The 20,251-nt window shown below is 37.2% G+C and overlaps 1 protein-coding gene across 4 annotated transcripts in view; it reads right to left on the reverse strand.

The window, feature by feature from the left end:
* hdac7a (histone deacetylase 7a) overlaps positions 1–13,706 on the reverse strand; it is a 100,892-nt gene extending 87,186 nt beyond the window's left edge. For 2 of the 4 annotated variants that reach the window (XM_051879402.1, XM_051879399.1), the window contains exon 1: positions 13,380–13,705. In XM_051879402.1, coding sequence (XP_051735362.1) covers positions 13,380–13,398 — 19 coding nt within the window. In that variant the 5' untranslated portion in view covers positions 13,399–13,705. Of the gene's footprint in view, positions 1–13,379 lie in introns of all 4 variants that reach the window. The other 2 variants (XM_051879400.1, XM_051879401.1) reach the window with 2 other exon arrangements.
* Positions 13,707–20,251: the final 6,545 nt, after the last annotated feature.

Consider the following 20,251-nt stretch of genomic DNA (forward strand, 5'->3'; position numbering starts at 1 on the left):
AATGTCCGATCTGCTCCAAACTTTACATGTTTCATAATAGTCCTGGCCTGAAGACATCTACATTGCAATATTCCGTTACAGTCAAAGCGCCACCTGTTGGCAGCAGGAAGTGTGGCGTGCCACCGCGTTCCCATTTCTCCCCCCCGGAACGCGATTTCGGCCGAGGGAGAACACCCCCCCCCCCACCCCACCCACCCCCAGAACGCGCTTGCGCCCCTGCCCTCGCGGAGGTCTGTGCATGCCACTGCTTACATGCATCTCGCCCACTGTTCACTGTTTTCCTGATGCTAACGGGTGGCGGTGAGCCCGGGTGCGACGGCCCTTTCATTTGCAGCTTTAATTTTATTATGCTACTTGTGCTACATTTTTAAAAACTGCTTTGATCAACAGATGTTTTTTCCTCATGCCAATAAGGAATACTAACTTGAAATTGAATTGGGTCAGAAAGAGAGAGAGAGAGAGAGATGGGGGGTGTCACGGTTTGCCAGAAGGTTCTGTTCCTTAAGAACCCTGATGGAATTTGAAGAATGCTGGATAAGGAGAAAGAGTCCTGAGAGACAGAGAGAGACAGAGGGCAACGAGGCCAAAGAGCTAAGAGTGGGAGAGGTACTGAAAACACAGAGAAAAAACAGATGGAACTGAAGGAAAAGAGATGGAGTGCAAGGAAAAGAGAAGAGAGAGGGTGTGGAGAGAAAAGGAGAATGTGTGTGATGGGAATCGGGATTATTAGGGAGGAGTACTTCAGTTTGGGGCGTGGAGTGGTGTTACACTTCAGATAATGTGACTCATACATGACTAAAGCAAGGCAAAGCAAACACAAACCACAGCACATTGTCTCTGACAGTTTACTTTGGCTTCAGGCTGAGACTGGCCTCTAGCCGCTAATTAAAAATCCCATGTCAGGAGTTTAAAAATGTACAAAAGCCTCGTGGGAGGTGCAGTATTCCAAGAATCTTGGAAGCGACTCAAGCTCTTTGAATTGTAGGATTTGGGACTGATTTCGGCACATTCAACGATTTCTGCTTTATTGGCTTTTCTTCAGTTGCATTGAAACCTGAAACCGTTTTTTTGGTTGCAAGCTCTGCGAAAAAAACATGCATGGGAGAAGTGGTAAAGGTTAAACATAGAGCTGGGGAATCTTTTCATTCATAATGACTGCAGCGGTGACTCACATGAACACCACTTACCATGAGGTGCCACGTGACGTGATTTTACCGCTGTTGTGTGCATTTTACACAAATGCTGGTTCTGTCAATAGAAATACCTCATAGTGCATCAAAATGAGACTCGAATTAATTTATTATTATAGGCAAAGTTTACACCAAAATGAAAGTTCTGCCATTGTTTACTAACCTATTCAAACCTGTATGATTTACTTTCTACTTTCGTACACTAAAAGGAGATGTTTAGACAAATCTTCATGCTGCTTTTTTGCTTACAATGACACTTCAAAGTGATCACAGTGGAAGCGTGAGTGGGATTTTCACTGAACAACAATAAAAACTGCAGTCTGTCACATATGTAAATCTTTTGAGTGACTTCAGAATACTACTCTATTTTTAGTGCCTTTTGTCCTTTTTGGAGCTTGACAACACCTTTTGGGTTCATATATGGAAAAGAGCAACGTGAACATTACTCTAAATATCTCCTTTTGTGTTCAATGAAAAAAATAAACATTTTGGTGAACTATCCCTTTAAAAGCTTCACAATAAATTTGTTTGGCTCTGTGTACTTGGCAGCAACAGTGTCTTTAAATATGCAGGAGTGGTTTAATTTCACACCCTTTTACACCCTGTTTTGTCTGATTTTTACTTTCTCACAACTAGCTAAGTTGCAAAAAAACAGTGTGTATATATATATATATATAGGTATATAGGTATATATATTACCTATATATGATATACATATATATATTTGAAGGTCAGGGGTCAAAATGTGGCTGCTTTTTTCTAATGATCCTCAAACAAGCTGTTATCACATTATGATCCTTTAACTCAAATACTGAAGCTAATGAGTACAGTTGCACAACATACACTTAAACACACACACATGGACTGTTATCGGTGAGGCACAGGTCACTGCACTGGGTTTCTGGTGCTGGAAATGATGGTCCAACAGACTCTCTCGCTCTCTTTTTAAATAAACAATAATGCACAATGCATATAGACAAAAAACAGCAGGAAGATGAGGTGAGAAGAGCGACATATGAAGTGTTTCCACACTCTCTTTCCAGTGTTTTTGGGTATGTGGGTAAGTGTGGGCAGCTCAAAGCGTACCGTTGCAGTGCTGAGAGTTCAGTTACTGCTGCTGCTGCTGCTGGAAACCGTTTCATATGTGACGATCACATACTTCAGAGACCCCCAGCACATCAATACAACAGTCTTTACTCAATTACAGCATGGAACATAGCAGGGATGGGCGAGGGGCTTTTCAAGAAAAATACACTCAAACAGTCCAACCTCATATACATATATATATGTTTATATGTATGTATGTATATATGTATATATGTGTATATATATATATATATAATGCTATTAAAGGGATAGTTCACCCAAAAATGAAAATTCTGTCATTAATTACTCACCCTCATGTCTTTCCAAACCTCATGTCAGAACACAAATGAAGATCTTTTTGATTAAATCTGAGAGCTTTCTGTCCCTCCATTGACAGCTACGCAACTGAAACTCTGACGTTTCAAAAAGTTCATAAAGAGATTGTAAAACTAATCCATATGAATGGAGCAGTTTAGTCCAAATTTTCTGAAGAGACACAATTACTTTATATGATGAATAGACTAAATTTAGGCTTTTAATCACAGGTAAACATTCATCAACTCAGTTGTGATAAATGGAAGCTCGATCATGTTTGCTTGACGCGTCCAAGAACCAATGAGGTTTATTCTACGCATTACGTCTGAGCTTCCACAAGAACCAATGAGGTTCATTCTCATGTTACGCAGCAAGTTTGAGCTTCCACAAGAACCAATGAGGTTCATTCTTGTGTGTTACGCAGCACGTTTGAGCTTCCGCAAGAACCAATGAGATTCATTCTTGTGTGTTAAGCAGCACGTTTGAGCTTCCGCAAGAACCAATGAGGTTCATTCTCCTGTTGCGCAGCAAGTTTGAGCTTCCGCAAGAACCAGTGAGGTTCATTCTCATGTTACGCAGCGCGTTTGAACTTCAGCAAGAACCAGTGAGGTTTATTGTCGTGTTATGCAGCAAGTTTGAGCTTCCACAAGAACCAATGAGGTTCATTCTCATGTTACGCAGCACGTTTGAACTTCAGCAAGAACCAATGAGGTTCATTCTCGTGTTACGCAGCACGTTTGAGCTTCAGCAAGAACCAATGAGGTTCATTCGCATGTTATGCAGCACGTTTGAGCTTCCACAAGAACCAATGAGGTTAATTTTGTTAAAGCACTTATATTACACTTTTCACAAAAATGAGTTACTTGAGCAGTAAAGTTATCTAAATTGTCCTTATTTATTGTTTATTGTTAAAGTTTATAATAGGAAAGTGTTTTTTTTTTCTAAAGGGACATGGTGATAGAAAAAATATATTTCAATGCTTTTGCTTGCAAAAGGTTTGTGTTCCCCCGAGAAACTTTGCGTTCACTAGCAAAACTTTTGCGTTCACTTGCAAAGAACAAAAATGTTTTGTGAGTGAATGCAAACTTACTCGGGGGAACGCAAAAGAAAACAAAAGCATTGACATATAATTTTTCCTCCCATCTCATTTTTTCTTCTTTAACCATGCTCCGTAATATGGTAACCTAAAACATCTACATTAATCTAAATTAACTGGTTTTATTATCAAAAATATTATATTTTTAATATTTGATTTATTATATTTTTAATATTATATATTATAAAAATATTTACTATCACTGAACCCACCTATAATTTATACCAACAATACTAATTTTTATGGGTTAAATCAGGTAGAAATAGCTCTTTACGGTAACAATTGCAGGTTACCACTTTATACAGTGTGAATCACCCCTCAGTTTGTAAAATCAATTTGTTTTTTTGGTAACACTTTATTTTAGGGTCTTTTAGTTGCTTCTAGTTGCTTATTATCATGCATATTACTAGAATAATAATGGCTGTTTATTAGTACTTATAAAGCACATATTAAAACCTTATTCTTCATTACCATATAAATTATTAATCCTACCCAATACCTAAACTTAACAGCTACCTTACTAACTATTAATAAGCATTAATTTAGGAGTTTATTGAGGGAAAAGATGTAGTTAATAGTTTGTATGTGTTCCCTATACTAAAGTGTTACCTTTTTTTTTTTTTTTTTTTTACAGTAATACAATTCAAATTAAAGTCTATGGGACATTGCACTAATGCACCAAAATCTATGTTAAAATAAATACACTTATAACCAAAAGACTAAACTTAAGAGATTGATAATACATTCACTTAACTTGTATTGAACCCAGGACACTTCTTTAACTGCCAGATAGTGCTTGAGGAAGTAAAGAAGTATTATGTCTTTCTTTGAGAGATGCAGTTTCTTAAATTCCCTAAAATCATCTCTAGACAGATTTACAGAAAGCTTTCAGACAGATATAAATATGGGAACCTCTAGGTTAGAATGAGGAACTCTACAAAAAGACTAAATTCAGGGAAATGACAGAGGTTTTCTCAAATAAAGTGTGGTAACTGGATTTACAGCAAAATGAGTCCATAAATCACTGGAATATGAAAACACACTGAAAGACGACACAGGTATAATTCACTTTTTGCCCTAATAAAACTGGTCAAATAAAAGCAAGTATGATGGGAAAAAACTGCCACCATAAACGCATTCATATGGCTTGATGAGGCACAGACTTTCCTGAGTGGAAACTGTAGTGAGATTTCAGTTTACAGCGCAATATGGATGGCGAAAGAGCTCAAACTGACACTGGGTAATTCCCAGTATGCTTTGAGGTGGACGGGCTGTACCGCTGCTGACAACATTTGACATCATTCGACAGTGGGCCCACCTTTTTCAACAACAACAATCCTGAAAAGGTGGGTGGAAGAGGTGGAAAGGACTGCTAAAAATAAACCCGGGCTGTGTCTGTACTCGTCTTCGCTCTTTTTCGTCCTCTCTCGCTAACGCTCATCAGTTCCTTTCAGTGGTTATACTGTGAAATCGTCCCTGCCTTATTTCACTACTGAAATCTGTCACACCCAGGAAAATCACCTAGTAGCTGATGAGCTTGAAATCATTAGTCAAGCCAAACAATAGATCTATGAAAGGTCAGCCTTACATTGGAATGGTTTTAACCAGGTTCCACTGATTCATTTACGCTTAAAATTTTAAATGTGTGAATTCTAGATTCAGAATATTAATTATTATTATTATTATTAGTAGTAGTAGTAGTAGTAGTAGTACTATTATTTATTTTATTTTTTTCTAGAATTTAGGAATTGGGAGCCACCAAATTTCATTTGATAATGAAATGTAATTGTTGTAACATGTTTGTGCCTTGATGAAACTTTTTTTTCTCTCAACCTTTTTAACATAATAAAAGGTTCTTCAGTTGTAGACTCTGTCTTTTGAAGCATTTTTGTCTGTATAAATAAGGTTTTCAGTATATATATAAGGTTTTCATATATATATATATATATATATATATATATATATACACTTCTGTTGAGTGAAACAGAACTGAGAGTATCTTGACGTATTGTAATTGCAGCACTTATTTTTCAAATCTGCAATTTTTTGCTATTGCTGCCGTAAATATCTGCATTAAATAAATAATGACTAAATAGTTATTTGCCAAATGGTTAATTTTCTTTCCTAGTATAGACCTTATGTAGCCCCGCCCCTTTCCAGCAGTGCGCTCGTTGTCTTTTGTCTTCCGGTTTGTATTTCCACAGCTATCTTACGTATTTATAAATGAACTGCTCGTTTTAAAATCTTCCCGTTCTACTTACATTTGTTAAGACATCTGCTTTAAACATTACAATGCTCATTATAACTTTCATTACCTCTACAACAAGTAAATCCACTTCACCAGCTAAATATTCTTTGACAGAGGTGCCATAGAAATGGAAGTTCAAAGACAATATAATAAAGATGGCGGAGCGCTTGTTTCTCTGGCGCATAAGGTTTATAAATTATTATTTTTTAATCCCCCAAAATGCTACTTTTCAGGAAATGGAACACTGTATTAGATTTAAAGGATGAACTATAGTAATAATTTATGAAAAAAAGAGAGAAAGCAATATGGAGATACAAGGTTTCTGCCTGACAGTGATGAGATATATACATATAATGCTATTAAAGGGATAGTTCACCCAAAAATGAAAATTCTGTCATTAATTATTCACCCTCATGTCATTCTAAACCCGCAAGACTTTCATTCATCTTTGGAACACAAATGAAGATCTTTTTGATGAAATCTGAGAGCTTTCTGTCCCTCCATTGACATTCTACGCAACTGAAACTTTGACACTTCAAAAAGTTCATAAAGCAGTTGTAAAAATAATCCATATGAATTGAGTGGTTTAGTCCAAATTTTCTGAAGAGACACGATCGCTTTATATGATGAACAGATTGAATTTAGGCTTTTATTCACATATAAACATTCATCAACTCGCACATCGGTAAATGGAAGCTCAAGCATGTTTGCTTGACACATGCGAGAACCAATGAGGTTCATTCTTGTGTGTTTCGCAGCACGTTTGAGATTCTGCAAGAGGTTTGTTCTTGTGCGTCATTCATGTTTGGTTGAGTTTCTGTTTATGTTCGCTGATCAGTCTTTATATGTGAATAAAAGCCTAAATTCAATCTGTTCATCATATAAAGCGATCGTGTCTCTTCAGAAAATTTGGACTAAACCCCTCAGTTCATATGGATTAGTTTTATGATCTCTTTATGAACTTTTTGAAGCGTCAAATATATTAAAAATATCTTCATTTGTGTTCCGAAGATGAACGAAAGTCTTACGGGTTTGAAACGACATGAGGGTGAGTAATAAATGACAGAATGTCTAATTCTAATTAAAGAATTATTTTTTTGGTGAACTATCCCTTTAACACCAGGCATGTGAAACCTCTTAATACCTTTCAAAAATTTTTTTGTAAAATTATGTCAGGGACTTTCAGTCCAGTAGCCTAATGAATGTGTATCCAACTTTAAAATACATTTATAATGTCTTTGCGCATGAGAATGCAGACAAAATAGAGGCATGCAATGGAATTCAGAATGACCAGTGTGTTAAGATAGTGACATAATGGAATCCTCGATGGCTTTACACGTCAGTTTCAGTAGTTCTCTTGTGCGAGACAGTGGCGCAGTGATGATACACAGCAGCGGGGATAAAGACCCTCGAAGTGCATGAGTAAGAGAGTTCCTGTCATGCTCTGAGTCACATTCAGGAACCGCATAAAAACAGTCAGCCCTCCAACTCAGAGATGAATGAAAAAGAATAACAGGTAAACGCATGGACAGGTCAAAAAAAAAAAAAAAAAAAATACTACCTGTGGACCAGAAGAAAAAGAAATGGTGTGAGGGGTGGTAGAGGTCTGTTTCAGTTTTAATACCAAACCTAAATCATTCACTTTGTTCACTTCCTTTATTTTCCAGTCAGTGGACAAATTCTCACAGTTCTGTGCAAAAAAAAGGTCATTTTTAAATATTTACAAAAAAAGAATATATATATAATTATAATGTATTTTTTATCAATCCCAAACAAACCTGTGGTTACACATGAAAAACTGACTCATACCTGGTACGAAAGCTTGAAAGTTATCTTGAAAGTTACAAGACTATTTGTGCAACAAAAACATGATTTGTTATGATTTCGCAGCATGTTCAGCTGCAAACATGTATCAGCTAGAGTAAGGACTTCACTGGAAATAATTTATTAATAACTGGCCATCTTAATGTGTGTTTTTCCAGAAAATGTTTGGACTGCCATCAGCAGGTTTTCCCCTACTGTAACAGACATTTGTTTAGTGACTGATAAGGAAGCGCAAAACATAATAACGTCCTCTAATTGAGACATAAAAAGCGAGATGATGTTGACAACTGAGATGTTTACTGGACAAGTAAATTTGCACTTATGAGAAATGTGATTGCTTCTGAGATCTAGTTAATACATTGTTTCAGATATTTCTCCAAAATGTCCTTCAGAGAATTTAAAATAACAAGACAACTCTTGATGTACAATAAGTACAGTGTTTTGGTTTAGTTAACTCTGATTATTTGGTGTTGGACAAATCTGATGAAATATTATTTGTATTTATATTGACTTTTGTTTTGATGGGAAATCTGGAGGAGAAATACATACATTATAACAAATACATTGATATACCTACAATGTACACCATGTGCTCACAATATAAAGAATAAAACAACACTACTGCATCGCAAAAGGTCACCAGGTCACTGGATAAACCAACAGTCATAATACACATAATTATTCAGCACGTACTTCCTGTGGTAACAACATATCCTGAAAGATAACGGCGGAAACAAATACCTAATGCTCAACAGGAAACTGATCGAAGGCAAACCACCACATGCTCTACAAGTATTTCATGTAAACTGAGTGTATCATTTTGTGGTTTGAAAGCATAACAGAGTCAAGAGGCTTTTCCATCCACTTATTATAGACATTTCCTATTTATTCAATACACTGAAGTCACCAGAGGAGGGCATCAAACACATGACCACATCTGAGAGGAACCTTTGCTACGACTCTATAAACAAAGTACTCATGTGGATAATCCCAAAATTGTTGAGGACAAAAATAGTTTTCTCATATCCTGCTCAGTATGGAGCTGCACTATCATGCCATGCATGGAAGATATTTTTCCACGTCTCAAGCAATATGTCCAAGCAGCTTGTGTAAGTAATCACAGCTGATGAATTTCAAGCGCTCTAAAAGGTTAGAAACTTTTCTGTGCCACCTACTGATTTCTTTACATTCCATATAAATGGTTTCATGAAATAAAATCCTGTCTGACATGACAAGAAAACAGTATCACTCCACTTCAAGACCCTTCAGATATTTGTTTATAAAGTCATGCAGACAGGATCTTCTGGGCTGTTAACACTGATGGTGTGGACACGTGGAGTGTCTGGGAATGGAGAGGTTTAAAGATCAATCTTTGTCTGAAGGGATGTGCAGTCAGGTGACCCCCTCACCCCTCTTGACCACAGGCCTCTGGGAGAACATGTTGCTGAGTGCTGCTTGGAGATCAGATTTCCTGTGACCCATTTCCAGGGTTGACTATATTAATTAGTGCTCTTGCCAAGGCAAGCATCTATAGAACTTTTGCTCATAGGGGTTTTCAAGCAATCAGATTTCACCAAAATGGGAGAAAGAATGTAATAAAGGCTTGAGAGTTGGGCTGTGTCTGAAATTGCCCCCTATACCCTTAAATAGGGCACTATTTGAGGGGACAGCCATTTGTAGTGGTGCCTGAAACTATAGTGGATGTTATTGAGTGCATTAATTTAATCCTATAATGTACAGTAATAACAAGTGTACAACTAATGTTCAACGGCTAGCGAATACCCACAATGCACTGTGAGAGTCGCATGCTGAATGAATTCCTGCATCTCTCCAGAAGATGGCGCTGATCGCTGAATCATCCATTCATCCATCCATTTTCCAAACCGCTGGTCCAATGTGGGTACAGTGTAATATCATACAGGAATAAATTCCTTTTTAGTTGATTATTAAATTGTTTAATTAAGGTTTATACATGCTAGTTTCCATGACAGAGTTCAAGATAAATCTTTTAATTACTTCGCACACAGTGTCTGAATTCATTCACTTCATTCGCTCCTTTAAGTGAACTATATTAGTGGAGTAATATTGTGAATGAGTGTATAGGGGGTGATTTCGGACACAGCCTGGGGTTTTTGACATGGGCCAGTAAGCAACTACCCAGACAACCCTAGCAACCACTTAGCAATGCCTTACAAACCACCAAGAACACTCTAACAACCACTTAACAACACCCTAGAAAACACCAAGAACACCCTAGTGACCACTTAAGAATACATTAGAAACAACTTAGCAACACCCACCTAGACCCCCTAGCAACCACTTAGCAACACATGGCACCCACCCATAACACCCTAGCAACCAGTTATCAATGCCCTAACAACCACCCATAACCACCATTCAACCACCCAGAACATCCTAGAACAGCCAAACAACCAGTTAGCAACCGCTTAGCAACACCCTAGCAACCACTTATTTACACCCTAACAACCACCCAGAATACCCTAGCAACTACTTAGCAATACCTTAGCAACCACCCTGAACACTCTACCAACCATTTGGCAACAACATAGCAGCCACCCAGAATACCCTAGCAACCACTTAGCAACACCTTAGTATCCAACCAGAACACCTAGCATCTAGAAAAGCCTAATAACAATTTAGAAATACCCTAACAACACTTAGAAATGCCCTAACAACCACTTAGCAATGTTCTAACAACCCCCAAGCAACAAACCAGAATGCCTAGCAACCTCTTAACACCCTGACAACCACTTAGCAAAGCCCTAGCATCTACCAAGAAACCACCCTGAACACCCTAGAAACCACTTAGCAACAACTTAAAAAACACCCAGAATACCCTAGCAACTTCTTAGCGACACACAGTCACCCAGAATACCATCAGAATAACATCATTGTTTATTATTTGCACAAACAGGTAGTCCTACCCCAAACTTATCCGCCTCCAAGTTTTCTGATTGGCTAACATCTGTCAGATTCTTTTTGGCTGTTTACAGAATAATATCTTAATATACCTATTTCATACAGTATCTGTCAGGAAGGTATTCCAAAATACATAGTTTGCAGCCACTTCATAGTTTTTAAAAGTAACCTGCCATGAATGTCTAAGCTGAATGTATCTTTGATAGCAACATAACAAGAGCGATATCAGTTTGCAGCCTGTAGTGGCCTAGACGGACCGGCAGTTCAGTATATGGATGATCCGAGGGCAACCCTCAACAGGACAGTCATATTCCCAGTGGATGAGAGGATGGATGCAGGACAAGTCCGTGGCTGAACAGAGAACGACTCTTCCTGCTCAGGACAGGAAAAGCTACCGCTACTCAGTCTTATCACTAATAGCACAGGCGCTCCTGAGAGACAGGGCAGCAGCAGAGAGCGGATAATGAGAGGAAGAAGGTTTTAAATCCCTGTATAAATGAATAACCCTCAAAACTGGGAATCTCAGGCCACTCAAGAGAAGCTTTAATGCTCTAAAAAAAGAGACCGGACAAAGAGCAAATCTGACTTGAGTTTCATATTAGTTTAAAAGCTACCGGGTATCTTGTAATTGTGTCAAGCGCTTCAGAGACGCGTCCGGCTTATGACATGCTATTCATTGACTACTTCAGCAGAAACTGGGCAGCAAGAATAACCAGAGCTTCTCTCTTTAAAGTTCAAAACTAAAGACTTCAACATATTACATGTTTACTTCCCAATTTCGATGTTAAAATGGGCATATCACATAGACAAAAGTGAGCAGCCATGAGATTTTGGGGAAACCGACATCTGCATCAGTCTGTGGGACTAATGCATCACAAGGCTGGCCACAAGGCCACTTCCTCATGGATGTGAAAAGAGGGCATTTCCTCTCAAATCTCCAACATTAGCCTTGCTATGTCCACAAAACTATCAAATCCTTGAGACGACTCTCAATTAATCCATTTTTCAGTTTCAGTGAAGAAGCTTCTTGACAAGGCAAAACTATCTTGGCAAATTTTGACTATTTAATCACTCATTCCAGTTTAGTTCCCTTTTATTAGGTAAAACCAGGTTAAACAGCCTGATGACATTGAATACCTATATTTAAACTTCTACCATGACTCTACTTCTTCAGAAAACTTCTACTGGTGTTAAAGAAACAAAAAACCAATACACCCATCTGAAGAACCTAAAATGACCCTTACAGTCAAGCCAAGAACCCTTAAAAAATAATCATTGGTAAGAAGAAACTAAGGGGGTGTTCACACTTGTAGTTCGGTTCGCTTGGTTCGTTTGGTCCAGACCAAAAAAAAAAAAAAAAAAGTCCTGTTCCACTTAGCATTCAGTCGGCTTTTATGAGGTACTGCCTATTTTGTGACAGAACTTACCTAACATCCAAAACAATGCTGTGTGCTGGTCTAAATGTGCTCGTTGTATGTGCGTAGCCTACATATGATGGTATTTTGACCAGCTGACAACTCGTGAAGGGATTATAAAATGTGTAAATGAGTCAAAACAGCAGCAGGAATCCCTCCATCACACACATAAACGAAGATCTGCTGCGAGGAGACGTGGTTCTGATGCCTGTATACCGAACTGTGATGGGCAACATTGCGACTATGACAAGAAAAAACAGGTATGCTTGAGCATTCTGCCCTTTTTAGGGTCTCATCTTCCTGTTTTTGGTTAATTTACATGTCTTTGGTCTGTGTAGTGTTCATATATGATTCAAACCACACCAGAGTTCGTTTGGAAGCATTCACACTTGTTCAAATGAACCACACCAACAGAGCAATCGCACCAGGATTCGTTTTAATTGAACCAAACATGCCAAGTGTGAACACACCCTAAGGAACCATTGAAGAAACTTTATTTTTAAGAGTGTACAAGGCAGCAGACATCTAATCTTATTCCACCCACACAGAACACACACGCACCATCCCTTCCCATCACTTTTCCCCCCTTTCCTCTTCCCGAACCCAAAATATTACAAACATCACGCCATCATGTCCAAGCCATTTAAAATCACCAGAGAATTGCCTTGTCTAACATTTAGAAACATCTCTCGTTTTCCCTTTTCTAAGTCATGGGACTGTTGTTTGTCCTAGACTGACACAGATGCACATATGCCGTCTGACTCACTTCGGCTCTGGGTGGGTCTGTTTCCAATTTTCGCACCCCTCCACCCATAAAAAGAGAAGTTACCTCCAAAAACAACAAAACAAGTGAAGAGTTTACCGCTAAAAGTTCCCCTCCTTATAAGACGCACGCACACACACATTGAGGTGGCTAACAAAAGCCACTCTCCCTGAAACTCTTATCAGCGCTTTCCTTCCCCTCTGCGCTAGAGCGTGGGAGCGCGGAGCCAGAGCTCGGAGGAGAAAACCTGCACCCGCAAACAACAGGAGGAAGCCAGTAATCCGAGTCGAGGCACTCCGAATGATTCCAGAGAGCGGGGGAAGAAAGACAGCCTGAGAAACCCTAAGAGAAAAGACTTGCACGGGACTGAGATGTCACAAAACTTGACGAAACCTAGGGGAAAAGTTCTAGAGACCTGAGGCGAGCGCTTGATGAGGCTTCCTGTCAAATGAAATGATAGCTGAAGAAAGAGAGAGAGAGAGATCTTAAAACAGACACTTACCAGCAAGTCGAGTGTTCATGCAGTGTGTAGGGCTCTACAGTGTCTCTATGTCCATAATCAAAAAGCCACTGAGATTGTCTCAAGGTGTCCAACCAGCGCAGCCAGTGTCCACAACAAAAGACATGAAGGAGCGAACATGGGAGGGCAGGAATATCAAAGCTTTTAGTGAAACAGCCTCTTTCTGTTTCCTCTGTTCATTCAGATTCTACTTACACTAAGTTGGCAATGCCTCTTTGTGGGAACAACTCGTTTCAGGATTCCCCAAATGTCTGAAGCTGCAAGCGGTGGAAGAAAAGGAGAGGAAAAGAGAGTGTGTGTGTGTGTTTGGTGCTGAAGGGAGGGCTGGGGGGTTAGGGGAGGTGGGAGGGACGCGCTCAAAGGAGGCCGGGGCCATCTATGCCAGACAATAGCAGGAAAATGAACATCACACACTAATAAGCAAAAGACCGATTATTCGAAAGTACTAATAAAAAAAATAAGGAATGAAATAACAACAGAATGAATCTTGTTTTTGCACTTATTTTGGAAGATTTAGACATTAGACAAACCTTTTTAAGTATTAAAGGAAAATTTACATTATAATAAAAAATTCTGTCCTCATTATGTCCTTCCAAACTGTGTACTGTTATTTATTTTGTGAAAATAAATCAAACCCCCAAAAGGACTAAAAATAAAATGAAATAAAATAAAATAAAAAAGGAACCATAAAATAATCTTCCAAAGAAGAACATAATTTACTGCTAAAGCTCTGAATTCTCATTCATAATTGTGACATATTTGACTTCTTTGATGGCAAAACTGCATGTGCTCTTGCTTGGGTCGTAAACAGATGAGAGCAGTTTTTGTTGGAGAGCTGCAGTGGAGGGGAAAATTTCCCTTAATAATGACTTAAATTTCTGCACCATTTCACTTCAGCAGGCTTAGAAAACATAGTGCCTCTCACACACAAATCATTCATAGGTACGTCAGATAAAAGTTCAATATATATATAAAAAAGGTATAAATCCCACATACGACCCAAATTTGCATCATTATGAAATTTTATTAGCAAAATTTTAGTCAAGCCTGAGGAAGTTTGAATAAAAGTTCGAGTAGTGTACAGGGATTTATACATACATTTTTTTCTTGAGTTTTTGAGATACACTCCTGTAAATATGACCTCCCATAACCAGTTTGTTGTTTGTGTGTCCTGCAAAGGTTCCTGACTATTAAACATGTAAATCACACAGAACAGCAACAGTTTTAGTGACAAATTAGGTTAATTCATGTGTTAGACAAATTTAACAGTTATTTAATTGATCTCATTTGTTATAAATACAATAAAAATCAATCGGTGTCTGCAGTATTATATGTTTAAGAAGTTGTCTGCATGTTAATACTGCATGTGTCAGTGTTTATCTTAATGTAAAGAAATGTTTGAACTAGAACTATACTTTACATATGTGTATTAATGAGATTACACTAACTGTCTATTCACAATTATTTATATTTTGTTATGACATATTCATGGCAAACAGTTCCTTCAGGTATCTTCTCTTTTTTTCTTTTTAATTTACAAAAACATCATTTTGACATTAGACTCAGTTTAAGTGCAAAAACTGTTTGTGAATGTACTTTCATATAATCCCATTGAACTGTCACAGTCGTGTTATGTTTAGGGTCTGTTTACAAACTAAAAACGGAAAACATTTTATGCATTTTGGCCATTCATTTACACGACAACAGCGTTTTGGGGGCCTGAAAACGCAAACTTTTGAATAAAGTTTTTGAAACGATAATGTTATTGTCTCTTTGTAAACTACAAAAACACAAATTTGTGAAAACGGTGCACGCGAAAAATGCAAAGGAAAATCTTTTTTCCATACTTAGTACATTGTTGTTGTGTAAACGTACCATATGTGTACACCGTACGTACGTTAGGATACGTACACCATGTCCTAACCAGATGCGACGCGACACTGCGACACTCGATAAAAGGTATCTTTTCCATGTTAATCAGAGTTTTTGTCCTAACTGGAACAACAACACAAAGTATGGAAATGATAATCTCAGGTACTGTTTATGTGCTTTATGAATGCGTCTCTTAGTGGCGTCGCGTCTGGTGTGGACAGACAAATTGTTTGTCGCTGGAATCTTATCTCATCGCGTCTGGTTAGGACACGGTGTTAGTTTCACTGTCTTGTTCTGTTTAATTTCTAGTCATGGTTTTGGCCTGTGTTCTGGTTCATAAATTTGTTATTCTGTTGATTGTTCCCTTTGTTTATTTAAACCTTAATTTTTCTCAGTTCTGTGCTCTGCTTTTATGTTTAATGAGTTTGTGTAGCATTCTCACTCTCTGTTTCTTGAGTTTCCTCGTTCATTCTGCATCACACATCATTTTTGTCGGATTTAATACATGCTCACCATTATATGAACATGGTGTAATAGGCATTTAGTCCAGTAAACAAGATCTTCTACAGCGCAAATTTGTTTCAGTTAATGTTGGTTAGATTTAGTTAACTTTGAGCTATTCCAGTACGACACATATTTTACCCACAAAGAATGTGCATGTCTGTTTCTTTTTGTATGTATATGTGTTTCTGTACACACAATTTCAATAAAACCTAACTTCCCTGTAATGAGATCTTTGGGTCAGAACATTACACTACAAAAGACTTTATTATTAAGAGGTCTGATTGCACACGCATCGAGATGGATTTCACCGCTCTTAACTTAATTTCTGGGTCAAGACATTGGGACTCAACTGATGCTTTCACAGAGATGGAAAAGAATAAGTACTTGATTGGAAAATGTATTACTAGAATGTAAAGTTAATCTGGAGAAGTTTTGAAAGTTCTGCCATATTTTTTGAGTTTTTTTTATATTGAATGCCAGGTGATCCCTTAAGTTTCATTTTAGTGATTAGCTAATAACATAAAATATAACCATAATCATGTTTTACTTATTAAGCCCAGTTAACTTAGATTTCACAGACTTGCAATATTTTACAGTACGGCCACTAACTTCTACAAATTACACTTGTATGTAGGTTGCAGTTGCAGATACAATGTTTTTTATTTTTATTTTATAAAAACCAAGAATTGTTGCTTATACTGTATTTAGACATTTCTGTTGCTTTTAATCATTCAAATGCTCCTGCTTTTAAAACAAATGTTTGCTATATCTGACACTAACATTAGTCATAGACAGTTACAGGGATAAATGTGAGGAAATAGGGGTCTTACTGTAATAGGCTACATATGAATCTATACAGTATATATTGTGTAACATTTATCTTGTAGCACTGATGCAGTTATTCTATAATTGTTCTTATATAGACAGAATTGTTCCATGTGTTGTTATAAAGGCATTTATTACATTGTAATAACACGATTAATAGTCATGTCAACACACGAGTCCATGAGGAGTTTTAAAAGAGGGTTTATCTGAACACACAGCTGTTAAATATTGTATAAATGCAAGGGGGGCCTCAGAAAGCATATGAGTTTCATTTTGGTCACTGAAGACAACAACATGCGTCATTATGAACAGCATGGTAAGCAGAGAGAATGTGGTTATCATTAAAATGACTAAACACATAGACGAGTGTTCTCCAGAGGGCAGGATACACACATACACTCACATGAAGACACAAAAAGAGGACAGACAGATACATACACACACGTTTTGAGGGGAAAATTCTTTAGATGCTTCCGCTAAGTGTATTAGGGAGACTTGCTGTTATGATATTCATTGATATCATACACACACTGCACTGATTACAATGTAATGCAGTTAGATCAGTGAAAACATCCGTATCACAGTCTGAAATCACTTTTACAAATCTAACAAACCTTTCCCTTATTACAGTCCTTTTACATAACACATTTTTATGCCATATTTAATTATATTTGCAATTAGGTTATCCTCAAAATGCATCTGATAATTTGAAGTAAAACACATTGCAGGCAAAACTTTCACCTGCTCTTATATTTTAAAGGTTTTTGCTATTTTATTTGTAGTGAAAGTGAAGAGAAATCAATGGCTAAATAGGAGAAAGGTTAAATGGGTTAAGAACCTGAATCTCCTGCATTATCACCATAAGTAGCTCAATGTGTCTGAAGCACATGTACTAACCACTAGGCCTCAATTCAAATAACTTCCAATGATTCAAATACAAATAAAAAACAAACAAACAAAAACGAAGTAGCATAACACTTTATTTCGATGGTCTACTTAAGAAATTCTACTAACTATAAGTAACTTTGCAACTATATGTCAACTAGCCGTCATTAGAGTATTAGTACTGTATACTAATACTCTAATGACTGCTTAGACTCTTTGCTTAATATCGGCTAACACTTTATTTAGTTTATTTTGTGTTATTGTTATGCTTACCAACAGACATTCTACTGACTATGAGTAACTTTGTAACTACATGTCAACTTATTACCCCAAACCCTAACCTAACAGTCTGCTAATACTCTAATGAGAGTTAGTGTCACATTGCAATGGCTGTATTAAAGGGTTAGTTCACCCAAAAATTTCAGAATTTCAGTCATTAATTACTCACTCTCATGTCGTTCCAAACCCGTAAGACCTTCGTTTATCTTCAGAACACAAATTATTTTATATTTTTGATGAAATCTGAGGGGTTTTTTTTTTCTCCCATCAAAAGCAACATAATTACCACATTCAAGGTCCAGAAAAGTAGTAAAGACATCGTTAAAATAGTCCACGTGATTACAGAGGTTCAACCTTAACCAACTGAACAGTATCAGCCAATACTGAGCCGGCATTCGGACGTAAACACGGAAGCTCTGCAATGTGTATTCAACGTAAACTGCATAGGAGAATGACAGGGTAGAGAGGAAATTGTTAAAATAAAGTCGTTATTTTTTTGTTTGTTTTTGCGCACAAAAAGTATTCTTGTCGCTTCATAATATTAAAGTTGAACCACTGTAGTAACTATTCTAACAATGTCTTTACTACTTCTCTGGACCTTGGATGTGGTAATTTCGTTGTTTTTTATGGGAGATAAAAAACCTCTTGGATTTCATCAAAAATATCTTATTCTGAAGATGAACAAAGGTCTTGAGGGTTTGAAATGACATGAGGGTGAGTAATTAATGACAGAAATTTCATTTTTGGGTGAACTAACCCTTTAAGCACATGACGGAGTAGGAACAAAACACAATCTTTAATAAATCCAAAATAAACACTAAGGAGATCGTAGGAGAAATCAAGCACAACCACTTCCAACACAAACGATAACGGACAAAGAACTAAGCAAAACTCAGGACTTAAATACATGGGGAGTAATTAGCACGAAACAGAACAGGTGTGATAGAACAAATTAACAGCCAAGGAGGGTAACACTTTAGTATAGGGAACATGTATTCACTATTAACTACGACTTTTCCCTCAATAAACTCCTAATTTACTGCTTATTAATAGTTAGTAAGTTAGTTGTTAAGTTTAGGTATTGGGTAGGATTAAGAATGTAGAATAAGGTCATGCAGAATAAGGCATTAATATGTTCTTATTAATTACTAATAAGCAGCTAATATTCTAGTAATATGCATGCTAATAAGCAACTAGTTAAAATACCCTAAAATAAAGTGTTACCCCAAGGAGACTAACTAGGGAACTAAGGAGAACAGGAACAGAGCAAAGAGAGTGAAAACAAACCTAAAACATAACATACACATTACAGTTAGTGGACATGTATTTGAAAAGTTACTTATAGTTAGTACAATGTCTAAAGTGGACCATCAAAATAAAGTGTAACTAAGAACGACAACAGTTCTGCATTTGTGCTAATTGTTTCTAACTGTCCCAAATAATTCAAATCTGGGTCGTGTTCCCCAAGCTCGCTAATTTAAAACATTCACCAAACCAAAACCATAATGACCCATTTAATGACGTTTACTCGCCCTCATGTTGGACCTTACTGTTATATTTTTTGTGAAACTTTTTATGGAAAGATAATTGTTAAATCATCACATACTTTTGATCCTTTACATAAAATGTTAAAATTTTTATCATGGTAAGCACAGGCTCTCAAAAATATATGGTGCCTACATTGGAAAAACAATTGCTGGAGGATTTAGTTTGAAACAATTTTCACTCAGAAATGATAAATTCCACATACAATTACAAAGGAACACCAACTGACGAATTGATTTAAAAGTAGAAAGACTAAAATTATATTTTCGGGCCCACTTTATATTAGTTGTCTTTAACTATTATTATTACACAGCTCTGTGGAATACTTGATTCTGATTGGTCAATCACGCCATCCAGTGGTATGTTATTCCCCGATAACAACCGCTAAAAACAGATAACATGGCTCACCTGGGTTACTGAAGTCAGCAGCGCTATACGCTTGCTATAAATGGTTTTTCCTTGTGGAAGTTTACAGGTATGATTTTAAATCAGTTTCATCTCAGATCTATATCTCTTATGCCCATAATTATTTATGTGGCGAAATGCCGTGTAATATGTGGTATGACTATACCTATTCTCTTAAATGTCCGTCTAGTTTGAACTTGCCGCTTGCTAGCAACTGCTCTCTCCACAGAAGCATTGCGTTTAAAGAGTTAATAAAATAATTAGATCAATATTTCATGTAAAATTATTTACTTATGTGGCAAGTAGCCGAGTAATAAGCGGGATAATGTACATCCAGCCGGTTGTTATCGCAGAATAAACCCCTTCAGGCTGATGCAAGTCCTGAGCACTCTGTCGGGGTTTATTCTGAGATAACAACCGGCTGGATGTACATTATCCCTTACTTAGTACTGGCTTAAATTTTGATTCGTTCATCACACAAAACTTTTGTATGACTATAGAAGACTATCATATGTCACAAGTCATATGGGTATGTTTAT

The sequence above is a fragment of the Ctenopharyngodon idella genome, chromosome 22 (assembly GCF_019924925.1).
Source record: "Ctenopharyngodon idella isolate HZGC_01 chromosome 22, HZGC01, whole genome shotgun sequence".
NCBI classification, from domain to species: Eukaryota; Metazoa; Chordata; class Actinopteri; order Cypriniformes; family Xenocyprididae; genus Ctenopharyngodon; species Ctenopharyngodon idella.